The sequence below is a fragment of the Miscanthus floridulus genome, chromosome 8, assembly GCF_019320115.1.
Source record: "Miscanthus floridulus cultivar M001 chromosome 8, ASM1932011v1, whole genome shotgun sequence".
Lineage (NCBI taxonomy): Eukaryota > Viridiplantae > Streptophyta > Magnoliopsida > Poales > Poaceae > Miscanthus > Miscanthus floridulus.
Window position 1 is genome coordinate 206,053,592 of NC_089587.1, and position 23,701 is coordinate 206,077,292.

General features: G+C 40.0%; 2 protein-coding genes across 2 annotated transcripts; both read left to right on the plus strand.

Annotated features, from left to right (window-relative positions):
- Positions 1-5,466: 5,466 nt before the first annotated feature.
- On the plus strand, positions 5,467-9,803 carry LOC136470533 (uncharacterized). The gene is made up of 9 exons (XM_066468350.1): positions 5,467-5,577; positions 6,040-6,099; positions 6,273-6,324; positions 6,576-6,937; positions 7,035-7,178; positions 8,276-8,383; positions 8,482-9,070; positions 9,155-9,291; positions 9,672-9,803. Exons 1-9 carry the CDS (start codon positions 5,467-5,469, stop codon positions 9,801-9,803), a joined length of 1,695 nt encoding a protein of 564 aa, XP_066324447.1.
- A 491-nt stretch (positions 9,804-10,294) lies between these two features.
- Positions 10,295-13,046, plus strand: LOC136470535 (uncharacterized). The gene is made up of 8 exons (XM_066468351.1): positions 10,295-10,300; positions 10,439-10,507; positions 10,595-10,753; positions 12,020-12,136; positions 12,247-12,387; positions 12,550-12,650; positions 12,759-12,936; positions 13,017-13,046. Exons 1-8 carry the CDS (start codon positions 10,295-10,297, stop codon positions 13,044-13,046), a joined length of 801 nt encoding a protein of 266 aa, XP_066324448.1.
- Positions 13,047-23,701: the final 10,655 nt, after the last annotated feature.

Here is a 23,701-nt window from a genome sequence, read left to right on the forward strand (position 1 = left end):
ACGCAAGGGAAAACTGGAATAGATAAGCACGAAGATGTGAATCTGGTGTGTGGCGGCCCCACGAGGAAACCCTCTTCTTTTCCATGTTCGTTAACCATCCGTTCAGTGTTGATGCAAATTAATAAACGCCGTTCTCCCGTCCAACGTTTTCCGTCCTTTTCCATGTTTCTTTTCTGGCGTGTATGTTTTTTCCGTCTAAAGTTGATTTTTTTTCTTCTTTTCTGTATCCCATTTTTCTTATAAATTTTAAAAAATAAATAATAAATACATCATTATGGGTATTTAAAATATTATAACAATCTTTCCATGATACATAAATATTTCACCACTAAATTATTGATGTAATTTTGATTACCGAAATAAAATTTATTATTATTAGAACCTAGATCAACGGATGGTTCAACTAATTAAACCGTAGGCTCAAATCTTGAGCAGTTTGTCCTCCAACCTAATTAAAAGATATGTATCTCCAAACTATACGTATATATCCGTACAATTTTCAATAAAACAGTGAGAGCTGACATGTCAAAATCGAGAGAGGTCTCATTATAGAATAGACCAATCCTCATGATGATAACTAACTCTTTGTTGACTTTTATTTTTAGTCCTCAAAAGGAATCACAGAACTCAATATCTAACTCACCAACACATGGACATTATGAAAAATGAAGCTATGATAAATTTATGAGTACAAACTTTTTGGAGCTTACAATGGGAGAAAAAATATCAAGGTTGTATTTTAATTGATATAGATGTCATAGTCATCATAAAAAATATATAGATGCAAATTCTATAGAAAGAGAAAACCAAATATATAAGTAATATTCGTTTTTCATTAGCGTTTCATAGTATTTTTCTCTTCCGTTGTAACGCACGGGCATGTTTGCTAATATGTAATATATTCAACGAAATTTAGTACCACCAGCACCGAAAAGGAACGACGGCACGAGCAATCAGAATGCACTTGTGAAAGTTCATTTGAGTTTAGTATTATCTATTCGCAATGCGCTCAAGATGGGCACAAGTGTTACCATATCCACCGCAAAATTCGAGTGAGTGAATCCTCGGTGAGGAGGAATGCCGACGCCGTTAGTCTTCTCCATGCATGCCCACCGTTTTTTTGGACAGCGGAAGTTTTTTTTTTGTTAACTTTTTGTTTTGTTTATATATAGAGTAAATTACATCTACAGCAGAATAACTTAGGTGCCGTTTGGATCCCAAAGAATTTTGAGAATCCGAATAAAAATGATCCCAACAGTTTTATTGAATTTCGATTCTAAAAATCCCTGAGTTAAAATCCCTATAAAACTTCATTCAAAAAAAAAATCCCTATAAAACCTAGCTCGATGAGAATCTAGATTGTGGGATTTTTTTTTCTATCCAGATTCTTAGAATCCGGAGGATCCAAACAGGTCCTTAGTAGATGGATGCATATTTGAGTATTTTGTAAGTTGTTGAAGCAATATGTGTCAATGTTCGTGGCACATAGGTCCTGTTCGCTGGGAGGAATCTAGAGGAATTTGTGAGAGAGTGAACAGTATTTTTCAACCCGGCACCGTGATTTCTGGCTGGTTTTCTGACCAGCCAAACGGCGCCATACACTGCAAATTTGCACATAGCCCATGTTTCTTCTCCACATGACCTAGTAACGTTTGGATCGTATATACACCAATCTCCTAAATTGTTGCACTATATAAATTACTTACTAGTTGGATCAGGATCAATCTACCTTCACTGACTATGCTGTACAACGAGTGCAATTTACTCTCATATATACAGTATACTGCAGGAGTTTCACTGACGAGCATGCGTGAACACAGCTTGACTACTTAAGCCCCCTTTGGCACGGCTCATCCAAAATGGCTTCACCGGTGAAGTCAAAGCCAGTTAAGCCAGAAAAACTGGCTTTTCTCGGCTTCTAGTTCATTTTAACCCCGGCTTACAAAAACGGCTTCACGCTACAGTGTCTCGATTTACGCAAAATAGATAAAGCCGAAGTCGGCATAAGCCGTGCCAAAGAGGGCCTTACTCTGCGGCTCTGCGCTTTCGGCATCTATGTTATGTGCTTGCTTACTGACAGGTGAGTCCAGATGAGTTAGGTTCGCGGAAAAAAGGTACCACGCGCGACCGTGACCGCATCGACGAGCCATGCCCGCGCGCGGCGCGGCCGAACCCGAACGGATAGGGACATTCACCAGGGCACAACGACGATCGAGGGGATCCCACGATGGGAGAGTTGCGGCTGCACGGTGCCGTGCGACCTTTGCAGTCGCGCTCGCGCTCGCGCGCGGTGGAAAATCCCGCCAGCATCGCCCACTCGCGTCGGTCGCGCGCGGGGCCGACGCTGCACTGGACGTCCAAATTAAAGCAACGACGACAACGAGAGCGCAAACAGAAAAATAAACCAAGAACCGATCAGCCAACGAGCCCCAACAAATCCCAATGGGCGATCGATCAAGGAAGCGACGCGGGGGACCCGACACCGCGCCGCCGGGCACGGGAGGCGCGCGCCGCGCGACACCGGGAAGCGGCGGGCAACACGATCGCGAGGCGTCATTGCCCGAGATCGACGCGCCCGCGAGCGCGACGGGCGCCCACTCCCTGCCGGCTGCCGCGGGCAGTAAAAACCGAGACGACAGGGGGGATCCGGGGGGGGGGGGGGGGGGGGGGGGGGGAGAACCCACGGCTTTCTTATCCGCAAAACCGCAACCGCCAACCGGCTGGCTGTCCGCGTCTCGGCGAGTCGGTTTGGCCCCTTTTGGGTTTGGGGGCGGCAGACGTCAGCGGCTGGGCTCGAGTACTCGACGATGGATGGATCATGGATGCGTGCGTGCGTGCGCGGCTGTCCGCGTCGCCTTTCGACTTTCGAGTCGGCCAGCATTAGCGTGATGATAACTAATGATAGTGGTTTTGCTGCTCGCTCGACCCAGTAGCTTACCGAAGCAAAGCGACGCTGCTTTGCATTGAACCAAGCTGCTGCGCTTGTTTCGTTCGTGGCACGTACGAAAAGGGTTGGGCGATTAAGGGGTGAATGATCGATGCGAGCAGGCGTAAATCAAATCGATCTTTCTTTCTCGCCGGCGCCGGAGTGAGGTGCCTCGTCACAATAGCCAATCCATGCAAACCGGAGCGGAGAGCCGGAGATCAGCTTTCGTTCTCAAGACAAAATTAAAAAAAAATGAAAAGGATTGGATCCGGAGATCAGCTTTCGTTCACAGGGGAAAAAATGAAAAAAAGGACAAAAGCTTTCGTGCACAGGGAAAAAAAAGAAAAAAAAGGAGAAAAAATTTCCTATTGTACAGTCGCCTGAAATCTGGGCTCTCTCTCAGGCGACGTTCGTACGCTCTGTTTCCTTTGTTGGGTACGATCTTTCTTATCGGGTCCAGGCACTGGAGGCCGCATCCGCTACTACCTAACGGACCGAGAACCCAATTCAGACACTGTTCGTATTCCTCGATTCCCGCGCACAGACAGGAAAGGTATCGTGCTTTCTGGAGCTCGTCGCGGTGGCGATTGTTCTGCCCCTCTCCGTGGTCCTCCCCGTCGAGGCTCGTCGGCGTCCCCTCCTCAGCGATTTGGAGGCTCACTGCTCCGCCATAGCTTGAGGTCAGCAGGTACCTTCTTACGCTGTGCTCTCTCCCTTGATTCGAGCTCTGTTTTTTTGGGTCATCTCTGTTTATGATTCAGTAGATCTACGATTTGATTGCATCTTTGATGTATTTGTGGTTCGATTTCATGGAGGATGAGTCTGCTTGCTTTCGCCTCACCTGGACAGGCGTTGTCTCGCCGAGGATTTGGCTTGTGTCGTCGCTTCAGCGGCAGCCGACGAGCGACCGGGCGGAAGCAAGGTGGGGTGGGGATGATGTCAGGCGAGGTGGAGGAGGGGTGATTTGCGTTTATTTAGCCCCTTGATTTTGCGCTTGTTTGATTTTGTTGCGGGTTTTCGGAAGTCCCCCTGCTCGAGGGGTAGCAGGACAGGCGCCAGGGCAGCTGCAGCTTGCCTCCATGCTGGGATAATGCCTCTTTGGTCTCCATGCTGTGGTCTGGTTTGATTTGCGGCTGGGATCGAGGGGGAGCTAGGATTTGTTTGATTTTTCATTTTTTTAGTCGCCCTGAAGGAACCTGACAATTGTGAAGAGGCTTGCATTGCTGGTAGAAGATTGGATCCAGATGAAGTATAGGGGATCCAGCAGATCCGGAGGAGCATTGCAATATGGCATGGGACAACACGGTCTTCAGTTGTGGCTCCATACTTGTCTACGGATATCATGAATGTTACCATACTTTGAATTGTTTTGCTGGGCACAATCATTTTACTATGCTCGGCAAGTACTACACAGTCTGGTGCTGCATTCGAAAAAAGAATGACTATTGTTTAGTTTCCACAGTTACATCACTTTGTGTTGAGCATGTCTTTATATTTTGGCTTTGAACGTCAAATAAATAATCGTTTCGTCTGTCAGTGAAACGCATTGGACCTATTAATCGAAATGATGTTTTTGTATGTGTTTGATAATCAAGTGTTGGCAACTTCATAACTTTGGTATTAGAAGAATGGAGGTATTCCATATAGCTTATTGATACTTGTTTACGGATATGGTATCAGATTGTAGTGTGGAGTCTGAAATGAGTGTAAGTGTATATAATCGGCTCTGTAATTAGGACATTTCTGAAATAGCATAGCTGTATGGCACTGAGATCCAACCTGGTTCATCAATGTTATAAGTAGTTGATTGTGATACATTGAAAGCTACCAGCACCATATGGATAAGTATAAAGCTAGCTGCTATCATGCAAAGTTTTGGATTAGACTGTTGAATGCTTTATACTTAGAAGATCAATGTTTTACCTATTTTTTTGGCATTATGTTTGGAAATAGAAAATTTATATTCATCAGATTGTCAGGTAAATATCAGTTTAATCACTACAATGCTCTTTGAAGCATTTCTTGCAAACTACAAAATAGGACAATCCATCATGAAACACACAAAATAATGAGCACCTATCTTTTAAAGTTTTAATTTCTTTGTTAGATCTAATCATGTAGAATGTCAGTGGTCCTAAAACTGATTTTGTGTGCCTTTGTTATATAATTTTGATAACTGAATTATGTGTTGTACTATACTATTGTACTATCTGCATATTAATAAGAAACCATGAGAGTGCTATGTATTTCACATTTCAGGACTAAATTTCCTTTGCACAATATATGAAAATTCTATAGGGTGAGCAATACTGTCCACAAGCAGCATGTCAAGCATCTAGGTGTTCTGGTCAAAATCATGCTCCTGTTCTAGTAATTTCCTTCTTTATATAGAAGTCCTCGTACTAGTAATTTTAGCTTCTTATGCACTTGACATGCTAGGCCTTGACCCCTCATCTGTAGAGAGCTTTGCTAAATTTCAATTCGATTGGTTTTTTACTGCAGCTAGCAATGAGATCATTAATCATTTTTTTTATGTAGCCATGGATGATAATGAGTTTCTTTCTGATGGTGAGTCTACAAATGGTGAGAGTGAGGATGATCTTCCCAACAACTCAGAAGAGGAAACCTCTGATCCTTTCAATGATGGCGAGGTACTAAGTTCATTTTGACTTTGTTTTTGTGTGTGCACTTATGTATTATAATAATTTAATATTTGATATATCTTGTTGCCTTTTTTATGATCCAAATCCTGAAGATGATAATATTGATACTAGTGAAATACTGAAAACTTTGAAGCATGTTCAAAAAGTCATTTGTGGAGTATGTTCTGAAACCTTTGTCTGTTAATATCTGATATATCGTGTTGTGGCTGTTTTAGTTTTGTATTACTCCTGTAGTAGTAGTAGTTTAGGGTCCATGTTAGTTTATTGTTCCTGTATATACTGCATGATTATTATACTGTAGATGATTGAGTGATACGGGTGGCATTGGTCCTTGCCTATTTTTCTTTTCTGTTCTTGAATGCTTGATCTCATCATGCACTTTTGTTCTTGTATAGTGCTATTTGCATTTGAATTGTACCTGATATTTTTGTTTCTATTATGTATTCTCAGTTTGCTAAGTTTGTTGAGAAGAAAGAGAAAGCAAGGGGTTCAGGTGTCCAGACTGGAAAGGTAAATTCAGTAGCATTATGATTGAGCGGATACATGATGAGCATGATATTTCTGGGAATAGGTTTTGTTCAAAAAACATAGCCAACTAATCAAGTTTTTTGCTAAATTTGTCACCATGTTTAGTGATTCTAGTATCCTAACCAGATTTTCTTTTTTGTTGCATTGTTTTACAGAGTATCAGAACGGTTAGAGGTAGAGGTAAAGGGAAATTAAGTGGCGCTGCAGGTACATCAGAGAGACTAGGAAGTAGGTTTAATAGCAAGTACTTTGGAGAAAAGATAATAGCAAAGTTGGATGAGCGCAAAAAGAAAATTATCAGCATCATGGCTTTGGAATTTCACTGGAGTACGATGGTTGCTCAGCACCTAGAGGCTTTGTGCAATGGATAGCAGATCAAGTAGATGTGAGTTGTAGTGACATAGTAGTTGGAGGGAAAGTGATTCCATTGGATCCATTGTCAGTCCATCTCTTTTTAGGGCTTTCAAATGATGATGAAGATATTAAGGAGAATTATACTGAGTCTACGAAGAGCAACTTGCTTTCAGCAATCAAAGAGCCCTCTTTGCCCATGATCAAGACATTTGGGGACAAGTTGGTAGGAGGCACGTTATCTAATGATGACGTGCTTCGATACTTCATGGTTGTAGCCTTGTCTACATTTCTTTGTGCTAATTCTAGTACTTATCCGAGCCCACAGTATCTAGGTGCATTGATTGATGTATCTAAGGTGAAAGAATGGAATTGGTCAAAGTTCATCTATGATTGGATGTTTTCTTCCATTACAAACTACAGAAAGAAGCATCGAAGTACAATTAGTGGTTGCAGATACTTTCTAGCTGTAAGTGTGCCTATATTTATATTTTTTTTCCTTTATTCAGTTGTCCATTTTTTGGTTATGCAGCATGTTTTAGTGATGCCTTTGAAATCATATGTAGGGTTATTATCTTGATTATATCAACTTTGGAGTACGTAATCAGCTGCCCCTAGATCTGCCAAGAATCCATTGTTGGAAGGGCTCGATGATCAAGACCTTTGCTTCATATGATCATGTGTCTGGTGACATTTATGGAAAGCGACCGGTGAGTAGTGAACCTGAAAATTCATATTTGTAGTTGTGATGTTGTGTATCTATGAGCTTTATTGATGTATCATGTATCCTTGCTGCATGAGTTTAGATCTTTCTGGAGTTGTATAAATGTTTCTTAGTCTTAGTGCCCTAAGGCTCTTCTTATTCTTACTGTCAGCAAAATATTGACCTTGTGCTTTCTTAGAAAAAATTCTCTTCTGATTCTGCTAACACAACTTTTCATCTATTTATTGTGGTTTTGCTTGCCCAATATACATTGGTGTTGTATTGTCTAGTATGAAAAAAATCTACCAAAAATCTTGAGTGTTGATCTTAGGTTGCTTACTTGATCAAAGGCATTTATTGTAATCACCAATAATATAAATTACAAGTTACGACCATTGCAATTTTAGTTATAAGCATGTGCAATATGCATGTTAAATCTGTGCAAGTGTCATTCTTGTATTAAGTTCATAGCTCAAGATTGTGATTTTCTATAGCGATGTTGTTGGTCTGACTACGATTAATTTCAGAGGCTGCCTGTTTAGTTTTTAGAACCAGTGGCTATCTATTTAGTGAAATTTGGTAATACATTGAAGAAGCATGTTTTAGCCAATTATCTTGATGGATTGATAATGTTCTGTAGTCATAGAAGAACAAATCTTTCTTTAACTTTTTCCTTTTTTATATCTTTGTAGTAGTTGCAGGCAGTGTTTCATTTTGTCCTGTGCAGTATTTATTAAGTTTTAGAAGTAATTTATCTGTTGTGTGATATCTCAAAACTTTCTACATCTACTTGTCCTATCCAAATAAAAGCTCTTCTTTACTTCTCTTAGCCAAATAAATGGTCTGAACACCCTATTGAAAGAAAGTTGTGTTGAAATAGAAAATATCTTCCTCTAAATTTTATTCTAAAAATCATACATGCATGACGAATTCTGGAGCGTTGGATGGTAATCTAATAGCCCCTAGTTCTCTATGAAGTTTGTGTGGCTGCCCATGCCTTGTTAACATTCTGTTATTGGGTTTTTGTTGACTTCTAATGCACATCTAGAGTTGTATTAGCTGTAAGGGTTTTTTGAGATCACTGGTTGAGTTGATTTTATGTAGGTGAAATCCATCGATGACACATGCTATGCTGAAGAGTATCTACCGGAAGAGGCTTGTGCTCTTTTTAGGAGAACTTTGGATAGACGTTGTGATTTTATCGGGACAAATGTATGTGTCTTTATGCAATCCTTTGATTTGATCATTTCATTACTCTTGTATAATGAAATTTACATGATTCATATGTTACTATTAACTTGGCATTACAGGACATGGATAACATGTGCAATATTTTTGAAAACTACCATACAAGACTAGGCTTTAGGAGCCCGGGCACACTTGTTGCTAAGATGTTTATGTACATGCATAGGACTCATGTAATTAATCATGGTGGTGATGCTTCTGATGAGGCTGAGGGTTCTGCTGCTAGAGTGCCCCCTCCAAGACATGATGATGGTGATGATGGAGTTGTTGATGGTATCCCTGCTGAATATGAAGCTCCTCTTCCTTCTCTAGCACATCATAATGGTGATGATGATGCTGTCCGTGCTGAATATGAAGCCCCACTGCCTTCTCCAGGACATTTTGTTGTGCAAGATGATGTCTTTGATGCGGGAATGGCTGGTGATACAAGTAAAACAGCTGTGAAAGAAGTGGATGGTGCTGCTACTATTGCAAATAATACCATTATTGAAGATGTGCATCCTACAGTTGCTGCTCCTACTGAAACAAATGAAGAAAAATGCTCTATGACTGATAAAATTGAATCTGATGGATTATACGATGGATCTGGTGGTGAGAATTGTCGTGCTTCTCAGTCAATTGAAATTATTCCTTCCAAAGACTCATTAGCTGAAGGTACATGGAATGTTGTGTAACATTTATTTCTACATTTAGTTGATTTGTTTGTATGTGTGTTCATAATCTTATGATTATTTTCAGGTTCAGCTATAAGTAAAAGGAAGAGGAAAAGATATGCATCACAATATTCGAGCGCCAATAGTGTAGCGTCTAGGACTCGACTCTCTCAACGTCTTGGCAAGTCCCCTCTGAGTCACATAAAAGATCATAATGCTGAGGTGAATGTTTCTATTTCTCATTTTATTTGTCTTCAGTTGTGTATTTTCTAAATTGTTGGGTCACTTTTGTCTTTTTAGGCAACTATGCCGAAATCAAACTGGAAATGGATGTAACAAGGATAATACTGTAGTTATTGAGGAAGACCAAGTGTTAACTACTAATGTTGCAACTAAACGTCAAAAGCTCCATCTAAAAGTGAGTTTTGCATTATTTGGTTCTTGTTTTTATATGCTTTTGTAGCTGTTCTGCTATTCCATGATCAGATAGGTATAGGTTCCAGCATATTTTTGCTGTTAGTAATATACACTACTAGGTATTGATGTAGTAAATGAAATACCCTACTGAATGGACTTGTTTCATTCTGTTCTCTATTGTTTAGGAAGGCGAAGCAACTAGTGCATATACTGCTTCCCCCTTGGTTCCTACTGTTCATGAAAGCGAGACAACTAATGCGGCCGCTGCTATCCCCTTGGTTGGTACAGTTGAGAGGGCCCCAGGTTTGTCCCGCTGATGAAAAAAAATGCTTTACAAAATCTAAGATATATGAATTGGGCTCATGTTTGAGCATGGTCTCTATGTAGGACAAACAGGAGAAGCACCGAGTCTAAGGAATGCTATTGGTTCTCTGAGTGGTCTTGGTCCTTGTGGAGTGGAGAATGCTCAAGCTGGTTCTAGAGCTGACTTGGATGAAAATGCAGTTTCTGCTCAAGATCTTAATGGTTAGTCCCTATTTTTTATGTTGCATTCTCTTTATCAGTAAATTGCACCTTTGTAATTCTGCAATTGTAGTATTTGAATTGTGCAATATGACTTTTTTTTATTTCATTTAAGTTTCAGCCTTCTTTATTGTCTTATATTTTTTTGCTGGAAAAGCACCTGTCAAGGAACCTTGTCTGAAGACGAAGACTCCATTCTTTCGTAGCCCTAGTGTACCTTCATTCAGAATGTTTGAAGAACTAGATGACTTAGGAAATTATGTTGTAGATCCTAACTTGAGGCGCCATGTTGGTACAACTTGTGATACATCTTGTCCTCTTGATAGAGCATTGTCTATGGTACATGTCCTCTTCCATCTTGTTTATTCTTCCCATGCTAAGTCATTATATATTATGTATATGAAATTTTATTTATTCTTTGTTGCTGCAGTTGAGTAGAGTTTCTACTTCAGGTCAGAAAGTTGGTGCTAATATGTCCCATGGAGGTGTCCCTGGAAATGTATGTTGTTTTGTTTCTGTACATGCCAAGTAGTTTTTGATGTACAAGGAATGTTTTCCCACCTGATTTAGTTTCATTTTTTCATAGGTTGAAACCAAAAGCAACTTGAACTTGAAATCTAGGTCTGCATCTAAAGAATGGGTTTTTGTTGATAAGCCGACGTCTCCTAGAGGTGGTAATGTGAGCAATGAGGAGACCATTGGCACTGGAAATGCTAGGACTAAGATAAATGGGAATGTTGAAAATGTAATCCTCCCTATTGCATTATATCGATTTTGTATTATGATGTAGCTTTTGATCTCTCTGGTCTTATTTCTGTATTTATTGTTGTTTTAGGACGTTATCCGTATGTAGTCTTTAGCTTTAACTGAATATTCTGAGATCGAAGAAGATCCAAGTCAACCTGTTCCTCTTGCTGCAGTCAGTCCTTATGGAGATCCTATAAAAATTGTAAATAGGCGTACCTAATCTTATCATTCTGGAAAGTTTGTGGTGGGAGATAATATGATGGTGCCTGCTTCCTTTTGCTTTATCTTTTTTGGAGACATGGTAGTAGAAGGGGAAGTAGTTAGTACAATGCTACATGGTAGCAGTTGGGGCTACTTTTGGATCATGTAATAGCTTGTATAAGTAGTTGTAGTAATGTTCATACTCTTGCGAACCAGTACTAGTGTTGTATATATATTTGGAGTAAATGCCCCCTTCTTTTTTCTTTGTAAGTGTATCGTATTGTATTTGTGTGATTTTTTGTGATGCAGTTTTAGGATATATTGAAATTATTAGATCCTTGCTCTAACACTATTAGTTTTTCCATTTTTCGAACAATTTTATGTGTTCCTTGTTGTATGTTTTGCAGACACCTATTCAATCATGTCTTCCATCCCATTGTGAAAAGTCTGTGGTTGGTGGGCCTTGCTTGTCTGCAAAGTCTGTTGGCGGCAATGGATTTGTATTGAACTCTGAGTCATCCAGTGAAGCTGTTTGGCAGTCTTCGAGTTCAAAGGTTGCTATTCATCATCCTAGACGGCTTGCGAAGCCCAGCATGTACAAGATCAGCCCTTTTATCATCCCTCAATCCACGATTAGTGTGTCCAAACTTGAATCTGATGTGTATGAAGCTATTTTGAAGATGGGAGAAAGCAGCGAACACTTGAAGTAAGTTTGAAATTTACACAATCTTCCCATTCTTAGCCTTCTGCAGCACCATGTGTTAATACTTGTACCAATTCACTATGAATTGTTTTGTTTTTGTGTTTGCAGTCTAAAAGCGGTGGATTATGGGTTTGTTGTTGTCTTGTTGAGTGCACTTTCATCTTCTCTTCGGCCTGGCGGAAAGGTCAACCATTTTGTAGTGAACGCATTTTGCAAGCTGCTGTTCCTTAGAAAACACCCCAGGGATTCTAAAAAGCATTACTTCTTCTCTAAAGTTGGGGTTAGTAGTCGTTGATGTATTCTTTGTAAATTATATGTTTGCACTATATGGAAATAATATCGGTCAATTTGTTATTGTAGGATTATCTTATTGGAAATCATCGTCATGATGATGAGAAGGAGAAGGAGCTATTTGAGACTGCTGTGAGATGCTTTAAGGGTGCTCATCGTGCCAGGCCTTTAACATCCAGCGACTATGTGCGTAACATATCTTCTCTATTATTTGAAAAAGAGTACTAGCATAAATGTTGTGTTCTAGTCCTACTATGTGATGTTACTAATAATCACAATGTTTGTTATTTTATCAGCTCTATTTTCCAATACTCTTCCATGATCGGTGGTATGTTGTTGTACTGTATTTTAGCCTGAGATGGTGTATAATCTTGGATTCATGCACAGTGTGCTTTGGAGTAGACTCAGCTTTCCACAAAGCTGTGAAAGATGAATTTGTAAGTATCAGTTTGTATTTGTATATGCACCATTTGTCTATTTTTAGTATTGCAGTGGCAGTTTTCCCATTATTTTCAGTGCTACATTAGTTTACTATATCCTTCATCGAAACAAATATTATTTTGCATGGTGTAGTCATTTTCTTTTTGCCTGATTTGTAGCTAGACAACTTGGCCATCGTCTGGAAACAAGTTGTTAATATCGACTATGGCTTACATGCATTCCATGTCTTCTTTGGAACTGTACCCCAGCAATCTGATAAGTATGTGATTGAAATGTAGTCCTTTGATTTATATAGATCATGTGGATTTTGTTTGTGCTTATAGTCCCATTGTTTCCTATTTTTCCCTTTTTGTTTTTCTTTTTTTAGCATAATCAATTATAGTGGTGTGTATGCTATAAAGAATCTAGAGCATTTTGAAGTCCATCTGAATATGTTGGAGAAGTACACCGAAGATGATATTAGTCAACTTCACATCAAACTTGTTAATGACATGGTTTTCAATGAATACAATAGTGCATATGATGGTACATGCAAAGTGAAGGAGGTAATATTAGTTCCAACGTCACTTTGTTTATTATAACTTCATGTTTTTGAATCTAATTGTTTGTTTCTTTTTTTTCTCAGGTCTCTGGCAATTTGAATCAGGGAGCATGATTTGAGGCTTGTCTCTAGATCTTGCGTTTAGGTCAATATAGGGTGTAGGTTCTTGCTATGAGTGCATGCCACTTTGTAAAGAAGTAGCTAGTTTGGTGAGAGCATTTGATGCTAAAGTGGTTGTAAATTTTAATATACATTGAAGAGGCTAAAGTAAACAAGATGATAATATTCTGTTGGATTGCTGATGTTAACTCTTTTGTACCCATTATTCTAGCTTTATGGTTTTCTCTATAAGTGTTTTTTGTTGTGTACTACTAACCTTTTATAGGGAAGACAAGGAGAAGTTTGAGGGTTGTGCATGTTTCTCTTGTCTTCTTGTTTATAGATAGTTCAATTGGGTCTTGTGTTATATTATTATGAGTTTGATTTTGTTCTTACAGACCAAGATGTTGAAGTATGACTTTTGTGCATGGATACTAGAAGCACCATGAGGGTACGCGGTCAGTTAAAATCCAACCAGCATCTTATTGAGATCCTTTGTCCTCAGTACCATGGCAACAGGTGAGTTTTGCATTTTTTTAAATTTAGTCTATGTAGCACTTGCTTTTTAACTCATTGATAGTTGTTGAATTGATCATATGATGACAATATGAGTCGCCTTGTTATATGTTTCTTGTGATTTCTTTGTTATTTGTGATTGTGCTTACCCTCACCAAGTTTTTATCCTTGTCCTTCCATAGAAAGAAATTGTCCTTTGTGATTTGTGCTAACACACCTTGTCTTATGTTTGTTGTGTTTGTGATTTCTTTGTTATTTGTGATTGTGCTAACCCTCACCAAGTTTTTATCCTTGTCCTTCCATAGAAAGAAATTGTCCTTTGTGATTTGTGCTAACACACCTTGTCTTATGTTTGTTGTGTTTTGTGTCAGCCCACACCAAGTTTTTATCCTTGTCCTTCCATAGAAAGAAATTGTCCTTTGTGCTCTATCCTATGTGATCTGTGTTTGTGTTAGATGAAGATTTGTGGAGGTAGGCCAAGATGTGGGGGTTGTTCCATCTGTGTTTTTCAACAAATTCTATGCTTGGTCTGAATATACCAGAGTATTTGTTACTGCATAGTTCACAGGAGGTTCGATGGCCTCATCAATAATTGTTATGTGTTTTTCTTGATCTAGAATAATTTCATCATTTAGTTGTCTTTCATGTTCTGTATATTCTGTGCAACCATTTCTTGCATATTGATTATGTATGCAACCATGCTTTTATTTAATTTGGTTGTTTTCTTTAGGGGTTTAAGAATTTTTCCAAGTCTGCAAGAGAACTAGTAGACCGAATGCAGAAGATTGATAGTCCATGAGGAAGTAAGTTTATCCATTTGCCTTTGTCGTTACAGTTGGATCTGATTTTCCCTTTGCTTTTAGTCTTATGAACTGCATTTATCATGCAGTTCTACTTGTGTCCATGGTACTTTGCAGTATATTATACTGTAACCATGCTGCCATGCTTGCTAATATTTCTGTCAACTTTTTCCTATGTATTGTGATTTGACTACATTATCTTGTTTGTTGGGTTTGTCTGTACAGGAAGATGGGAAGGCCACCTAGCTCCAATTCTGCCGATATCAGGAGTGGGAGGCCACCTGAGCAAGTTAGAGCAGAACATGCCATTGCTCAAGCAGAGGGTCGCCTTTCTTGATATTGCTAGGATTTGTGAACTCTTTGTGTGAGTGATTGAAATATTTATGTGTTGATAATTTTAGTTGTGAAGCGTGATGGTAATTTTCATAACAAGGATAACTCAAAAGTTGTTATTTTTTGCAGCTTGCAACAAAAAAGAAAAATGACAATCCAATTGAAACCATGGATGAAGCATATGGCATGTATGTATGTCTGCACCAAGTTCTCTTAGCAGTAGCAGTAGCTGTAGGCCACTGCATATGTAAACCAAACAACTTAAATATTCAGTCATGTAATTGTAGTTTGATGTAATGTAAATTGCAAGTGTAGGGCACTGCAATTTTAGTTATGAGCACGTGCAATCCATGTTTTATCAAGTTGCGGCCCAGTAGTCTCTTCCAGTAGCCTCAGATAGATACATTTCATTGTAGGTCTAAAGATATAATAGTACTGAATTTACAATTGCTCTATTACTAATAAATTACATAAATTATTTGGCCACTGTAATTGCAGCTATTAGCATTCCATCTCTTGTTTTTGGTTTTCTCAATTCTTGACTTTCCCCTTCTTTGGTTTGCTTACTGCACTTGCACTGCTACTATTTATTGGTGTTGTCAACATCTCCTGCATGATAATATCAACAACATTAGATGAATATACATATGAAGAAGTGACATCTGTTGTTGTAGTGCTAACATTTACTTTTTACCTATGTTTCTCTGTGTTACCTGATTTCCTTTTCTTTGTTTTTTAGGCACAGGAGGAAAATGCTTTTTTTGGCATGTCTTGATGTTATGCCCTCCTTCACGACAGTGTGTACAGGTAAAGTTGCTTTTTGCTTTGCTTCTGATGTCCTCAACTATTCCTATTTGCCTGATCACTTTCTTGGGCCTTCCTCTTTTCTGAGCATTATTATGGTCTTGCAAAAGCATTGTATCACTTTCTTGAGCTGATTCTGTTTGAGGTAGTCTGACTACATCATTAGCATCTTGCAAAACATTAGTACCACTTTGTTGAACAGATTGTGATTGTTGCAGTCTGACTTCATCTGCTGGTTCATTGAGTTTTCTTTGCATTCGCTCGGCTTCTTCTAGAACATAGTTGAATGTTTCCATTGTTCTTGATCCATCTGAAGCAATATTGCTCAACTTGTTTGACAATATGTTGTGCCTCAATGGCCTGCTCTTCTCAATCTCTATTTCTGGTACAGTATTCTACCTTGTCAACTGTTTCCTCTCTTTAGCCCTCCATCTTTCAATGAAATAACTATCATCTAGCTGAGATATATTTAGGTTTGTGAGCACCTTGATGATATGGCAGCATATTATACCATATTTTTCAAATTTGCAACACAGACATCTGTAGTTTTTCTGTGTCAAGTCTACTATCACAATGTATCTCCTTGTTCTGAACTCAAACTGCCTATGGTACTCTGATTTTAACACTGCATAAACTTGATCTTTCTGGAGTTCTTGAGCCTCATACTTTGTTGCCAATATGAGCTCCTTTTGAAACTTGAAGAATATCTTTCTATTGTACAACCTTGCAGCCTGCCTTTCGAACTCATATGTCGTACTCAACCAAGGCATTGATCTGGTTTCAAAGTCATGTTCTGCTTGATTCTTTTCTGTTGTATCTGAAATTCTTTGGAACTCATTCATAAATCTCATAATACTATACCTTGGTGTGACATCCAGTTTGAATAATGCATTTGTGCCTTCACTTCTCGCTATAGAGTTGATGAAAGGGAAGAAATGTTTCTTGAAGTAACATGGAACAAAATTTTCCCTATTAAACCACATGTCATCAAGGTATCTGAAGCCACCGACATCATATGTTTGTGGCAACTTCTTGTACAAGTACTCAAACTCTATTTCGATCAATGAGTTCCTAAGAATGCCAAAGAGATCGTCATGCAGCTTCTTGTTCCTTTCCAATGAAAATATCCTGCCACCTTTCTCCTGAGCTTTCTTCACAATGTGGAAGAAGCAGTTTCGATGAATAGTGTTTGGTAGAACGTTTCTGATAGCAGCCTTCATTGCTAGGTCCTTGTCAGTGATTATAGTTTTAGGGTGCTTTCCTCCCATACAAGTCAGCATTGTCTGAAACAACCACTCAAAAGTTTCTGTAGTTTCATCCATTATGAAAGCACAGCAAAACAGGCAATTGTCCCCATGACCTGTAATACCAACAATTGGTGCAAACTTGAGGGAGTACTTGTTTGTGTTGTAGGTTGTATCAAAACTGATGCAATCTCCAAATTCCTCATAGTACCTTCTGCTTGTACCATTGAACCAGAAAATGTTTTTCACTTTGTTGTTTTCATCTATGGAAAACTTGTAGAAGAACATTGGGTCCTCAGCCTGTTTCTTAGAGAACCAGTCATACACTTGCTGCATGTCATTATCCGATGTTGCCTTATTTATCTTTGTCTTCTCATTGCTGATATGTTTCTTGTTGTATGGAGTGACATCCCCTCTTATATAAGATAGGACTGCCATAATCTTCCTATCTGGTAGGTTCACTTTGTTAAATGTTGCAATAAGTTCCTTCTCCATTTCAGTCATCCTAATCTGTGAAAATAGTTTATTCTTCTGATCCTTGCTTGCAAACGCATGATTATGCTCAAGATTCGACCTGGTTATTGTCCATTCTCCATTCTGTAGTGTGACAACAAGTTCAGCGGGGCACTCGGTTGGTACAAGCGTACTTGTTTTCCTTTTGTTTGGCACAGGATTAGGTGTTGGCGGTGTACCAGAAATCTTCTTTTTGTTATTTCTTGCGCTTTGGACTCCTGAAACAGAAATCTTCCTTTTGTTGTTTCTTGTGCTTCGTACTCCTGAAACATCAGTGCTACCATCCTCCTTTCTCTTACCAGACAAGTTACACTTGTATGTGACCCTTGTTACCTGGCCATAGTTGTGATCTTTCTTGTCTTGGCACTTGTATGTGTGCCATTTGACCAATGAAAACCCGACTATAAATGCGTAGTCATTGTAGAAACTGTACGCATCTTCTGTTGTTTTGAATTTCATGCCTAGCTGAGGAACATGCCTGCTAGCATGTTCGTGAGACAAACGCTCAGCTGCCATAATACTTTGGCTTTCAATCTGAATTGCCCTGAGCTCTTCTTCATCTTGTTCTTCACTTGCTACTAGATGTTGTTTTTTCATGTTGCCCTCTGTATCTTGCTCCCCTTCACTGCCTTGTTCATCTTGTCTTTCCTCATGTACCATGTTTTCTTCATTTGCAAACTTTGGTACTGCTTCTGATTCTTCATTTCGCAGGCCGTCTACATCATCTTGTGGTGGCTCATAGATTCTGTTGGTAGTGATGAACATCCGGTTCTATTTTCACAAGTAAGGAAAAAGGTGTACTGTTAGATATTTCATCTTGTATTGTAGCAAACAAAGTAATTTAGCTGTATATGTAGAGAACAAGTAAATACCTCTAGTGGAAATGGCTCATTGAGTATGTCCATGAAACTTCCTGTCATTTCAGATGATAAAAATTCTTCATAATTCCGATTTGAAGATTTAGCCTGAGCTATGACTTGGTTCATAAGGCTTGTATAGCTTGATCCGCCCTGTGATAGTACATAACTTGTTCCTCCTGGTGACATGATCACCTACAAATTTTGGGGTTCACCATTACAATAAAATCTTAGTTCTTTTGTTAGTACCCATTTTTTTTAAAAAAATGTGAAATGCGAGTTTTAGGAATCTCACTTCTTGTCTCTGCATTTCTTGTTCTTGTCCATAGCTGCTGTAGTTCACTGGTGGTATTGAGCTCTGCTGTTACAGCATGAGGTCAGTCAAATGCCAAGGAGATAGGGAGGAAGACAAAGTAGTGGAATAACACATTGAAGCAAGACAAAGTAAGTCAAACTTGTAGTGCCTGCTGCATTATTATTATTATATTTTTTGCACAGGGTTTGATGAACTTATATATGTCACACTGACAATATGTGTTATAAGTCGAATTCCTTTTTACCTCATGAGTATTGTTGGCATTTTCAATGTTTGTATGAAACATGTAGTAGCTCTTAGGATTGCATTCCACTTCTCTTTCGGACGCACCCTGCATATGAAGAAGACTATCCTGTCCATAACAGTTGTAGTCCAGTAGTGCTGATGAACTATCATGTTCATTACAAACAAACAAAAAGAAACTCAAATATCAGTAGTTGCAATTAGGAATAGTCTAAATTACAAGTTTGTAGCATTGCAATTGTAGTTTTCTTAATATGTAATAACTACAATTTTTATTTACCTCATTAGTATAATTGGGGTTTACAATGTTTGAATCAAAATTGTAGTAACTTTGAATATTGGCTTCTAAATCTCTTGCTAAAGCACTCTGCATATATTAAGATAAACCGATTAGTGAAAGCAACACTGCCAAAGCACTCTGCATATAATAAGATAAATCAATTTTTCAAACATGTTCACAATGTATGTTAGCTGTTATCTCTGATAATTGTGTAAGTTCTAGTCCGGTGTCATCACATCCAATACCCATTTCCCTTAAGAAGTCTTCATCTCCTATTTGATGCAGTCCTTCGTTGTGAACCTACATAAACATGCAACAAACTATTATTTTTAGGTGTAAGAAGATCTTTTGCATTGCAGTCAGCCACTGGGCAGTGACATTTGTGGTGGTCATCTAAACTTACAACCAAAACAAACAAGCAAAAAAGAAGGGTGTCTGCCTCTATTGCAATTCTGTCATGTGCAAGGAATTTCATAAGCTGTTCAATTTGTGATCAAGTTGCCTCTGAGTTCTTTACAAGTTTCCCCAAAATCCTATACAAGTTACCTCTAAATCCTATACTAGTTGCCTCTGAATTCTATACAAGTTCCCCCTAAATCCTATACCAGTTGTCTCTGAATTCTATACAAGTTGCCCCTAAATCCTTTACAAGTTGCCTCTGAATTCTATACAAGTTGCCCCTAAATCCTATACAAGTTGCCTAGGTTCATAACACATTATTCTTGTAGTCATCAACCACCATGTAGGCATGGATCCCACTAGATTTGCTCTATGGTCACTGTTATGATTTGTAATTGTTGGAGACAGATAACTGGAAATCTAAATCGGTTTGACAAGTGTACTTTACTTTGGATAACTATAGAGCTATAGCAACAGCAACAAAGAAGACAGAAGCAAGATGGTTATGGTTCAGGTGTTTCAGTGAACTGATGCAATGAGAAAAAGGAGATGAAGGCAAGAAATAGAATAATCTTGCTGGTTAGTACCTTTTTCCTAGGCAGATCATATCCTTTGCCCTTGTTCATCTTCTTGTATTTTACCTGTGCATTTATTCTCTAATTTTCGCTCTTCTCTCCACTCTAATTCCCCTTCTAGATCCAGATTGATCGGGGATGTTTCTTTCTTGCTGGAGGGTGAAGTGGCAGAGCTGTAATTTCTATGTACTGTTTTATTGGGCCGAATAGCTGCTTTGTGGCTCGAATAAGTAGTTATTTGATATAGCGGGTATCAGATCTTGCACCCGTTAAGGTTTGGCGGGCCCGGTAGCTGCTTTGATTGGGTTTGCGGGTTCATTTGCGGACCCGTTTTGTTGCCTGCTACAGAAAAACAACAGAGAACAGATCTGACCTTTGGATGTAGATCCAAGGGCCCTGGACGTCGCCTGAGATGGAAATATAGCAACCTATTGCGGTTCCCACTGCGCCACTACGATGTTTGGTGGTTGCTATGTACTGGTGTATTATTTGTATTCGATTTTTCGGCCACTGACCAGTCACCATACTCTAGGGGCAACTTTCCCCTGGATTCTACCTGCCATAAGCTAAGACAAATAGTCGAGCTGTTAAGTTGCCTTTGAAATGCTGAAAAGGCTGACTTCCGAACTAATGAACTAAAATCTGAAAGGAATATTGAGATGAGCTTTTCTGGTTTTTGTTGTACCGAGAACATAGCTTAGCAAAAAGGCCATAAAGCCATCTGTTATACCGAGAACATAGCTTAGCAAAAAGGCCATAAAGCCATCTTTTAAGTTAAAAGCTTAAAAATTGTAGCTCAAACAAACATGCCCTAAGTCTATTTGTTAGTTTGTTCCATAGTAGGGTGGTGACCATCTCGTTTCGCCAAACAGACGCCCAACCATAAATATCATAGTATTATATTAAACTAAAAATGGTATTTAGCTCGTAATACCTTTACACTCTTCCATGTTCCACAAGTAATCCGGATATACAATTCGTGCTCATACAAGATAGAACAACAAGTGTCTACGGCGGCACGAAGTTCGATTTCGAAACGTATTGGAATCAATGATGATCATTGAATAAATTTCTAAGCCATGAATGCCTCAAGTGATGGCGTAATAAGTCGCACGTTCCGTTGCAATACACAAACGAGTTTGCTGGTCTATATCAAAGTCTATTTATATTAATATTAAAGAACGAAAATTTCTCTCCATCAAATTTTCGTCACTCTCTCTCTCTTCCCGGTCCATTTGTCCCTCAGAGTCTTGACCGGTTTTAATAAGAATAATATAATACGTGGTAAATTAAAGATAAGAGTTCTAATAGGTGTACTTTCTCGTCTAAAACCTGAACTCGCGACCAAAATAAACAGTTGACACAAGTTATGTGTTCCGTTGCAACATGCAAACATGCTTACTAGTTTAGTATTAAAGTTAAAGGAAGAAAAATTCTTCATCTAGATACTCGTCACACTTTCTCTCCATTGGTCTGTTCCTTCACTCCTCTGAATATGGGAGTTTGTTTTAGCTGGTTTTATAAAGAGTAATATTATGTGACGAATTATAAATTATAATCTCTTATAATTTGTTTGTTGTCGAACATACGACAAGTGCTCGTAAGAGTTGGAATAATACGTGTTCAGTGACGATAAGAATATTAGAACATAATATCACACAGTCTGTAACAAAGAAACCACAAACGCAGTATACACGCCCGACAAACACGCACAGTTGCAGGCAGAGCACAGTGGGGACGAACATGAACAGGGAGGGGCACGCGCTTCGGGCGCGACAAGAAATGGGGGCGCACCAGCGCGAGGGCGACACGCGCCGCGGGGCCCCGCCACACGGGCTTGCTCCTCTGTGGCAGGCAAGGCCGCAGGCCGGGTCGCCGGCCTCCATCCGGTCGTGCGCTCGTGCACCCGCGCGCCGGCCCCCGTCTTCGGCTTTGCCGAGCCGGGTCACCCACCTGGCCATCCCTTCCCCGCTTCCGTCCGCTCGGCCTCGAGTGCTCATGGGTGGGGTGTTGACCCGTCCGGCGTCCGCCGTCCGCCTCCCGCGGCAGCCGGCAGCACTGCCCGATGGGGTTTGAAATTGACCCTCTCGTGGAGTCCGTGGTTCGCCCGGGGCGGCAAGGCGAGTGGCCGCAGCAATCATCGCGCCATGGATTGCCTCCGAGCCTTGGCGCGGCGAAAGCAAGCACACGGACAACACAGGGGCCAGGGCTGGGCTGGCTAAGTGGCCAGGCTAGCTACCTTTGCGTCTACAAGTTGTAGTAGTAGTAGTATGCAATGCATGGTGGATGGAATTTGGACGCTGACGTACGTCTCTTTTGATTTTGATTCAGAGGGTGGCATGTCTCAACATCGTCTCTGCTTTATTTCGTCTCGTCGCAGCGATTTGGCGATTTGCTGTCTGTGCAACTTAAAGCATCCTACGGCTCCGGCCGTGAGATATGCAGTGACTGGAAACTAGCTAGCCTCTATGGCTATAAACAATAGGGGTATGCACGTGTCGGTGAACAATTAGGTGCGTGCTCTTATGGTCACGTACACTACGATGCAACAAAGTGTCAAAACCCATTCTATGGTCTAGAACTCTAGAAATGAACATAGGGAATCGCTATTTCACTAGAGAGGCGTTGTGGGCTTGGGCAGCCTTACACAAAGACACGGATATCTGACTTCTCTTCCGGTGAACCCAATAACTCTAGTCTAGAACGGAAAAAGAACCCTGGAGTTTGGGAAGCTCCAAATATATGAGCCTGCAAGTTTTCTCAAATGTGGAGATGATACATGTTTCTCTGCAGATAGTTTGTGATAGCATGATCTAAAAAGAAGGTATTGACTTATCATTTCCACCATTCACCCATATTTCAATTAATTTCTTTATATACTTTATTATAGTGCTACTAAGGTGATCTAGTACCTTCCACTTCCAGTCGTTGCCATGTTCTTGCACTCGCACTACCCACTAGGGTTATTTTTTTTATAACAGAAAATAAAGGTACGTGCCCTATTCTTGCATGCGCATCATTAAAATGCTGACTTGTAAGCAAGTACTTGACCGTGCTGCGCTGCCCAACCCAGGCGGCTTTTTGAGAGAACAGCAATCGCGTGTAAGCCCTTGTTAAGTTCCATCAATTTGGATTTTGGGACTACTGTAGCACATTCATTTTTATTTGACAAATAGTGTTCAAACATGGACTAATTAGGCTCAAAACGTTCGTCTCGCAATTTTCCACCAAACTGTGTAATTAGTTTTTCTTTTCGTCTACATTTAATGCTCCATGCACATGCCGCAAACATTCGATGTGACAGGTACTGTAGCAACTTTTTGGAAGTTAGGGTGAAACTAAACAAGGGCTAAGTGTGCAGACATCAGCGGGGCTCTAGCACTACCGCCAAAAGGATTCTGCATCGTTTTCCGTAGGCCCGTACCGTCTAGGCGTCTACAACTCCCCACATAACACCCCAAATTAGGTAACCACGGGTCCAGCGTCTCCCAAAGAGAGAGACACACGCAGCCCCTCATGTTTTCTTAGGGCAATGAGAGCTTTCGACGGTGATACGACCCGTGATCGAGCGATCCAACGGCTGAAAGATTCTGTGTCCGGGTCGGTGGATTTACGGGCATGATTGGTGCGGGTGATGGGAGTTGCCGGGTACGAATCTCCCCGCCGTATACGAAAAGAAAGAAACCAATCTTTGTGTAGGCCAACGGGCCTCTGATTTCAGTGTGGGGGCTCTCAGTAGCATTATTGATCGAGGTAGCCACTCAGATCACAGACAGGCAGCCAGAGTCCT

Bases quoted from the DNA above. Each gene is read 5' to 3' on its own strand.
- LOC136470535 (XM_066468351.1), top strand. The intron at 12,651-12,758 runs GTATGTGATTGA...TTCTTTTTTTAG, and splicing joins GTACCCCAGCAATCTGATAA to CATAATCAATTATAGTGGTG. The intron at 12,937-13,016 runs GTAATATTAGTT...TTTTTTTCTCAG, and splicing joins GTACATGCAAAGTGAAGGAG to GTCTCTGGCAATTTGAATCA.
- LOC136470533 (XM_066468350.1), top strand. From the start codon at position 5,467: ATGGATGATAATGAGTTTCTTTCTGATGGTGAGTCTACAAATGGTGAG. The intron at 6,100-6,272 runs GTAAATTCAGTA...ATTGTTTTACAG, and splicing joins CAGGTGTCCAGACTGGAAAG to AGTATCAGAACGGTTAGAGG. The intron at 7,179-8,275 runs GTGAGTAGTGAA...GATTTTATGTAG, and splicing joins ACATTTATGGAAAGCGACCG to GTGAAATCCATCGATGACAC.